This window comes from Lepisosteus oculatus, chromosome 3, assembly GCF_040954835.1.
Source record: "Lepisosteus oculatus isolate fLepOcu1 chromosome 3, fLepOcu1.hap2, whole genome shotgun sequence".
NCBI classification, from domain to species: Eukaryota; Metazoa; Chordata; class Actinopteri; order Semionotiformes; family Lepisosteidae; genus Lepisosteus; species Lepisosteus oculatus.
The window spans coordinates 34,061,432-34,070,677 of NC_090698.1; the positions used below are offsets into that span (position 1 = coordinate 34,061,432).

General features: G+C 38.8%; 1 protein-coding gene across 1 annotated transcript in view; it reads right to left on the bottom strand.

Moving 5' to 3' along the window:
• The window catches only part of gldc (glycine dehydrogenase (decarboxylating)), a 51,935-nt gene extending 48,663 nt beyond the window's left edge, over positions 1-3,272 (bottom strand). Inside the window, exons 1-2 of the mRNA XM_006627053.3 lie at positions 2,832-3,272; positions 2,493-2,571 (exon numbers count right to left, since the gene is read on the bottom strand). Coding sequence (XP_006627116.1) covers positions 2,493-2,571; positions 2,832-3,128 — 376 coding nt within the window. The 5' untranslated portion in view covers positions 3,129-3,272. The remainder of the gene's footprint in view (positions 1-2,492; positions 2,572-2,831) is intronic.
• Between the last annotated feature and the right edge of the window lie 5,974 nt (positions 3,273-9,246).

Consider the following 9,246-nt stretch of genomic DNA (forward strand, 5'->3'; position numbering starts at 1 on the left):
GTGCTAACTGATATATCACTAAGCTGGTAATATATTAAGGTTGTGTGGAATCCATTTCTGCTTCTGTGTGTGAACATCACTCCACATTGAGGCTGCCCTCTGCAGCAGTCCCACAAATTAATGAATAACATGGAATTCTTAACGATTTCTCTCCCAGACAGACTTTTTGGGTCATCATTCAGTGAATACAGAGGGTAAGAAAGTTTAATGAGCTCAAGCCACTGTAAGCCCTGAAAGACCATCATTTCTCCATCATTTACCCATTAAAATTAATTACACCAGTGCTCCTATAAAACTGCCATCCTTGAAAATTTGTGTCACTCTGCAAGCTTAGTCTAAAGCTCGACCACCAACAGTACAGGCTGTATGTTAAACCTGCTTATCCATTATCCATTTGTGGAGAATTTTCTTTCCTTTAACTACTTCCCAATTAAAATGGGACTCAAAATGCTCCACAAGCTCCATTATTTGGGCACAAAAAGAAAATTACCTAATTTAAATTTATTACAGATTTTTATATTCTCACAACTTTAATTTCAGGACTAAAGCTTATAATGAACTGCATATCTTGCAAAAGAATTGAATTCCTCAGCTCATGTGAACAGGGTTTGTACAGAGGTGCAAACCTTCACTCACACCTTTTTAGGTATACTATATACACTGTACCGTCATTTTATGATTCACAATTTCTATTTTTATATGCAATAGCCAATGCCAACAGGCTTATATAGTTCTCTGCCTGCTATAGAAAATAAACTGAAAATGTGAAAATAAACTGGTTTCACAAATTGCATAATGTGATGCTCACAAGTATAACATAAATACTACATTTTCACCAAAAAGACTGAAATATTTATTCTTCCCTACTATTGAAACGGAATAAGTTTCCAGACTGTGACTCACAACTCACATACTGTATATGAAGAGCTGTTAGTGCTCTCAAGTACAAAAATCATTGAGAAATGTCCAGAATAATGAGTAGAAAATGGTTGGTATTAAGTTACTGTATTTTATTATGGGACTCTACTTGTACTACCTTTAACTTTCATTAAGGACAGAACACTATTATTATTCAACCCTTGGATTACCATACCAGAAAGGTTATTTCTGTGTTTATGTCATTCTTATTCATGCTAGTGGATTCTTTTTATATATGTTTGTATAAAGTCTATAGTCATGCAGTCAAGAATTAATGAAATACCAAAACACACTGCTGACACCACTACAGCACACTCAAGCATGGGACAGCTCATTTACCTGAATTTAAATATAGACCCAAATCTAGGCAGAATAAGAAAACACAATTCCCCTCACACTTCTAAAAATGGATAGTAAGAAGTCTTGAAAACAAATTATTTCTTAATGTCTGGACTTCAGGGTTTATAAAACAATGTTGTGAAGTACACAGGACTGGATTATTATAGTTGGTTATAGTTATAAATGGCACACAAACAGGCATAAAATACATAATGCAGCTTTACTGTTTCTGCAATTAAAAGTTTGCATCTCACAAAAATCCAAAGATTACTCAGAAGTTACTTTCAAAACAAAATTATACTGAATTCAAAACGATAAACTATAACTGTCTCTTTGATAGAATTGTGCATATCCCAGCAGCTTTTTGCTTTTTCTGACTTTGTGTCTCATGAACGTCTGTAGAAAAACAGCCAATATGAATTATGCTTACATATTCAAAACGTTATCTGGTTGTATGTTCAAAGATAAGGTTGATTAGGTTGAATGTACAATGAAATTCTCTAGGGGGTAAACGTAGATTCAAATAATAAATCCATAAATAAGCGCATAAATAAACGTCAGGCCATTTTTAGAAACAGCCATCTCCTTTGTAGCTCTGCACTCCAGCGCATCGCGTGTTGCTGTGGGTGTGATGTAATGCTCGAGCTAACCAGATTGAACTGGCCGTGCTTCGCGACAGCTCAAGGCTGAACTTTACACTCTAATTGCTGTCCTATTAGCATGGATAGAACACAGCAGGAGATTAGAGCTCCTAGTCGGGTTTCACAAAAACAACTCCAAATATGTTCAAAGGAACATTTCACAAGACGAAACACCCCAGCAATGTCCACTGAGGGGTATTACATATACATTGATGCAAGAGGGCTGAGACACTTAAGAAGAAAAAAGATCAAATCCAGAAAATTATTTCAACAAAGCACTACCCCTTTAACAGTGTTATTGAAAAAAACTAATTTTCACTTCCGAGCAACAGGGCGTAGTTGAAACTTGAGACAAACCTGAGCAAAAATAAGGGGAGGAGGGGGCACACAGCACAAGATAATCGTTCTTATTCGATGTGATTTACATAAATTTAAAAGCGGGTGCGAATATTTACAACCAGGGTTGTTCTTCGTCTAGAAACGCACTACATGATTAACTAAATGCAGATACGCCCGAGGAGAGAAGCGCGTTGTACAAAAGTATCAAAAACGTATGTGCCGTGATTATAGAATATGCAAAAGTACACAACTCACAAACAGGATCGTCCATTTTCAGATTTCTTTGCAAACGGATGCTGGCTGGAACAGTTCTGTCAATCAATTCATCAATACTCTGAAAACAAAACATGAAAGTTTTAAGTGTATACACACAATACGATTTAAGGTACAATATGTGCACGGTGAAGAAACCATAAAAATGCCACCCATGTCCTATTTTTCCCCATTAAGGTGCTCGTTTTATTGTGCACTCTTAACAGTTTCAATATGCATATTTTTATATAGAGTTACTGTGTAATAATCCGCTCAGACAACGATTACGAACAACGCATCTCTCCAGTGGTATTTTTATACCATGTTTATCGTCAACCATACCTCAAACTCCAAAATGCCAAGCATCTCTCGTTTCTCTTTGTCACCTGGTCCGATATGCCTCTCGGAGAAGTCGTCATGTCGGGGCAGTATTTTCTCTATCTGCCTGGATGAAGAAAAAACTGCAGAGCTTCTTAATCCCCGGACAGTAACAAGCATCATGTTTTGATATCTCTGTGCAATTGATTTCCTTTGCTGTTTCCCCATTAAAACGCGGCTTTGACTACACAGCTTGCTGCAAGGAGGCTGTAAGCTTACAGACCTAGAGAAGAAACCCCATGATTTTACACAACTTTGCATTTTCAGTCTAACTTTATAAAACTTTTAAAGAACAGAAATATGAGTTAACAAAATAAGCCTCCTGCTTGTCTACTGCATGTATTGTTCCTCAGGTGATGAAGAACTCTCCGGAGGTACCCTTCTAAAGTACTTAAAAAGTGCCTGTTCAACACGCCTCCTGCTTATTAAGAGAACTAACCAATCGATACGAGAAAGCTCACTGACGCAGAGACAAGCCCCCGTCAACAGCTGCTCTGAACTTTCTCACGTGCTTCCTTACAGAGCCTGAGCAACAGCAAAAGCTGAAGCAAACAAAACAAGCATCTGCCATTATATCGGAAATGTGTACGCTGTCATTGTATTAATATCCCAGATATTGATATTTTTCCAGTCGTAAAACATAAACATACAGTATTAATACACGTACCAGACACCAGCCGTTTATTCGTTTTTAATATTGTAGTTTTTTATTTTTAAATTAATATTTAAAGAGATATGTGAATAACTTAATAGCTGTATGCACTTATGACAATTTTGATTTTTACAAAACATTTAAATTATTTTACTTCAATAATTTGAGCAAGTCTAGTTTTTCCAGTTATAAGAAAATGAATTAAGAACATAAGATAAGTGTAAGATGGGGAACTGTGTGAGATTTGAGATGCAAGCTCCACAGAGGTAATAATAATAATAACAACAACAACATCACTTTATTAACCCTTTACAATTTCTTGCATTAGGAATGATCTTCTCACATACCTGAGCTTGCTCTCCATGAGACACACAGAGAGGGAGAGAGCATAGGGTCTGCCATTGTACAGTGCCCCTGGAGCAGTTAGGATTAAGGGCCTTGCTCAGGAGCCCAATGGAGTAGGACTCTGCCAGCTGCAGGATTTGAACCAGCAACCTTCTAGCCACAGGTGTAGATCCTTAGCCACAGAGCCACCACTTCACCCCAAAGGGACAAAGACTGAAATTGTGCACTCCATACTTTGACTGCCCCTGAAAGAATCTGTCCCTTTGATAGTAATTCCTAATGTTTGATCAGCAAGTGTAGTTTGTTTAAAAAAACTGCAAGTCCTCTTGTAAAGAATGTGGAGTGCTGGAATGCTCAGTGAGGCTTGTCATGTTTGTTCATGTGGTTGTTCGTACATCAAAGGTAGTCTTCCATCACCTGGTGGTTGTTAATGGTTAGTGGCTACCATCACCAATCTAATCTATTTTGAAAGACTGTAGAATGATGTTAGCCACCCTGGGATACTGGTTAAGTAAAGTTAGTCAGGTCCCATTAGGGTGGACTCTATAAGCTATGTTGTTACAATTAAGGATCTTCCACAAGTTATGCAGGTACTTTAAATTACTGTAAAGAACTTTTAAATGCATCCTGATTTCAGTTCAACCGTCCATGGTAATATATTTAAGTGGTTGCTTAACTTTCTTCCTTAGTACATCATTTAAATTTGAGATTCTTTTGCAGTGTCTTGTACTTGTTTATACAGAAATTATACTAGACATGATTCAAGCCACTTCCGTATATTTTCTAGATCCTTTTTGTGGTCTGGGCCTTTACTTCCCCAATTAGTTTAGTAAAATCTGCATATTGTTTCATTTAGTTTAAAATCCTTCATATTATGGGCAGCAAATGGCTTTACAAAGTATTATTTGTGACATTCAATTGATCTAGTAGTAGTAGAAGTTGTTTTCAAGCAGGTTAGCAGTACAAACCTGGACTGCACAATTTTGGTACAAGGCCCCCATTCTGTCCATTCTGAAAGCACATTTGCTGCACATTTCCAAATCTTGTTAAGTAAATCTGCAAAATTATAGGGTTTGGCCCTCCGTAAATATGATTAGGGTCCTCTAATTTATGAGATATGATAAGTAATATCTATAGACCTCTATAAAGAGTGACTAAACTAAAGAGAGCTAAAACTGCCAAGAATACCCCCATATTTGGTCAGTAAGGGTGTGCCAGGATTTCTCTTGTAGAAACTGAACTGCCTCCTCTGACATTTGTTCTCTCGAGTACAATGAAGACTAGGCCCTTCCCCTAGAACGTTTGCATTCTGGATGCTGACTAAAATTTCTCCAACCTCCCAAACTAATTCTGAACCACCCACCTCTGTTGTTCACCAATATTTCATCAAGCCCTGTATGGATTCAAACATTTTGAAAACTCCCCACGGATGCTTCCAGCCTAAATGTATAGAAGCTATGTCCATAAACCAAATAAAATAAACCAGTCTCTCCTGGTAGGAAAGAACACCTTTTCATTTCTACTATTCATGAAGAGGCTTCACAAATTCAAATGACATCAGACTCTCCCCCCCATAAAGATGGACCTGAAAGATTCAAAAGGGAACTAAGCACAAGGAAATTTATGAATGAGAATGGGAGACACTACTTTATTCCAATACAGTACATTGTGTATGACACTGGAAGAGGGTAGTTTTTGGGGTCCTTCATACTGCTTAATCAGTAAGTATAAGATAAAGAGCATCATGTTTGTCTGTTACCCATTTCATAGTTGTAGGGATGGATTTAATCCAAAACCTGAGCTTTGTGACTTCATGTCAGCTTGCTGATTGCCATAAGTGTACTGTATCTGTTTGATGGAACACTATATCAAGTTCACTACATCAAGTTCAGAGACTTTGAGTGGTAGGTGGTAAATAACATAGATATTCAATTCAGGCGTCCGGATGTGTCATTCTTCATCCAGTTAAGAGAAATTCTGATCTCGGTTTGTGAAGTGGAATTTCCTGTATGGGTGTGTAAAGGGCGGTGGCACAATGGTGCATTTGTTAGCATTGCTGCCTCTCAGCACAGGGCCCAGGGTTCAATTCAGGACCTGGAGTGCTATCTGGGAGGAGTTGGTATATTCTCCCTGTGCTTGCTTGAGTTTCCTCCAGGTGTTCTGGTCTCCTCCCATAGCCCGAAGACATACTGGTAGGTTCAGGTAGGTAGCTGCGTCAGCATGCATAAGCTGCAAAGGAACAGGTAAAGGTTTCATGCTGAAAGGAAAGGGAAGGAGACACAAAGTTTCAGCCATGGAGTCTTCTTCAGGTGCCAGGGAGAGAATAAAACCAGCAGATAAGGAAGGTTAGGGGAAAATTGACCCTAGATGTGAGTGTGTGTGTCTGTCTAGCCTATGATGAACTGGTGTATCATCTGGGGTACATCCTGCCTTTCGCCCATTGCTGGCCAGGATAGGCTCTGCGGCCCTGAATTGGATTACGCTGTTAGAAAATGGATGGATGGATGGTTATGTAAATAATTCTTATGAAACACAAAGGTGAATATTAGATTCTGCAAGACATGAAGAAATTATGCCATCTAGTGGTTTGTTTGAATGCATAAAAAGCAACTAAATTGAGAGACTAGTTGCATGCCTACTTAAGCGAGTTAAAATAATCTTAACTATCTTATATTGCAGAACTGCTTGCTGAACCTAACATTCTTCAGGAATGTTTCTTCATTTCTTATAGGTGGCATCAATGTATCTAAAATGTTCCTCAAAACCCAACATGCAAATATTTATCAAAATAATCCTTATACTTATATAGTGTTTTTCTGGACTCTCCACTCAAAGTGCTTGACAGGTAATGGGGATCCCCTCCACCACCACCAAGGTGCAGCACCCACCTGGATGATGCAACAGCAGCCATAGTGCGCCAGTACGCTCATCACACATCAGCTATCAGTGGGAAGGAGAACAGAGCTAATTTTAGATGAAGATTATTAGGAGGCCATGACTGGTAAACACCAGGGAGAAATTTGGCCAGGACACTGGGCTAACACCCCTACTTTTCCCGAGAAATGCCGGATTTTAATGATCATGGAGAGTCAGAACCTCGGTTTCACGTTTCATCCAAAGGACAGAACTTCTTTTACAGTATAGTGTCCCCATGACTATACTGGGGTATTAGGAACTACATAAACCACAGGGTGAGCGCCCCCCGATGGCTCCACTCCTCTTCCAGCGGCAACCTTAGCTTTCCCATGATGTCTCCCATCCAGGTACTATCTAGGCTCACATACTAGTGTGTTGCATTAAAATACGACTGTATCCGTGACTGCTATTTATGTCTTTACAACCTATGTTGTGGCAATACGACCCACGATATACCACTCAGAGATGATGCTCTCCATGTAATAAAAATAAAACTGGTTGTGACTCACTCACCCGTGCACTATATTGCAGAATACGGATCAGGTTCAGCAATGCAACTACAGGGAACAGTTAGCTTTCTATCTCTTTGTAAATGGGAGGTAGATCCATCCATCATCATAATGCCATTTATTCCTCATGAGATTTGTGGAAGGATGGCTTGGTGGTGCAGTGGTTAGCATCGATGCCTCTGACCTGGGTGCAATTCCTGGAGTCTACCTGCTTAGAGTTTGTATGGTCTTCCCATGTGTGCGTTGTTTTCCTCCTACAGTCCAAAGACATGCTGGTAGGTAATGGCTTATAAAATAAAATGAGCCTTGGTTGAATGTGTGCTTGCCTGGCATCTCATCTTAGGTATCCTGCTTTGCAGCTCTGTATTGGGTAAAGCAGTTAGACAATGCATGGATGGATGGAATGGCAGTCTTGTGTATTAGTACACATGCTGAATAGAGCAGCAATTTATTACAGGGCATGCACACTGGGACAACTTAGTGATACTACTTTAACTAGCCAGCAAATCTTTCGGAGGTAGAAAGAAAGGTACACAGGGAGAACATGCAAACTCCAAACAGAAGGAATTATAAAGTAGACTTGGACTCAAGAACCATGTGACATCCACTAACTAGCATGCCATCATAATAGCCTAAGAGAGACTGTATAAAACAAAACCCATTTTTTTTTCAAAGAGAAAAAGATTCTTTAAGCCTCCTTGTAAATCCAGTTACTTGAACCGGTTTCCCATTTTTTCCTACCACCCATACTCACATTGCTTTAAAACATGAGTATGTATTCTAGGCCTCAGGAGAGAGGTTATTGTTTTTACCTTTATATTGTACAGTGTGTGACAGAGTGCTTGTTATTTTTCTTTCTTTTACAATGTGAAATTTCCCTCTACCCTTCTGGTATGTTTGAGAGTGTGTATGTGATACGAATGAAGTGTGAATGATACTTACCCTTTTTGTTGCTCCCCTAAAATCACTGCAGTGTTCCCTGTTGGAGTATTGTGTTGTGTTGTGTTGAACAACATGGCCACCACTCACTTTCTGTTTGTAGTTTGTAGTTCCCCACACTGCCACATCAGCGGTACTAAAAACACTGCTGATCTTAAAGGGAAAGGTTTCTAGTAGGCCATCTATAAATAACTAATGTATGATTATTTGTTTGGTTTAAAGGTATAAAAGCTGTTGCATGACTTTGTTAAACTTTACAGGTTACTCTGGATTTGTATTAAGTACTTTATTTGTTTAATATTTGTCCACCAGATATGAGATATTAAAAGTCCCATTAAGAGAGAATGGCCCTGGTATAGGAGGGGCTATAAAAGGGACTGGGAGAGCTCAGTATGGAAGAGGGTGCCTTGGAGAAAAGGTGTGGAGAGTACTCCTGTGAGGGTTTTTTTTTTGTTATCCCTATTTTGATGGCAATAAATGCAGTTTTGTTTGCATTTGAAGACTGCTTTGTAGGAGTTTCTTTTCTTTTGAGCCAAACCTGGTCACTTGGATGGTGACACAGTGGCTATCAAAAGCATTCACTCCCTTGGACTTTGACATTTTATTGTGTTATGATATGGAATCGTATATTTAACTGGGAGTTTTTGTTATTGGTTGACAAAGAACATTCTTTATTGTCAAAGTGAAAATGAAATTCTACAGATACTCCCAAATTAACTTTGAGACAATATTTGGCAGAAATTACAGCCATAAGTCTTCTTTAATAAGCTTCTAATAGCTTTGCACATTTTTGTTTAACAAATTGCTTAAACTCCCTCAGGTTGGATGGCCACAGATTCAAGACTGGATTGAGGTGCAGTCTTTGACTGGGCCATTCCAGAACTTTTTTCTTTTTAAACCACTTCATCATGGCTTTGGGTCACTGTCTTGCTGGAAGATGATTCCTCTCCAATGTCCCATGTCTCTTGGAGACTGCAACAGATTTTCCTTCAGGATTTCTCTGTACTTTCCACTCCAT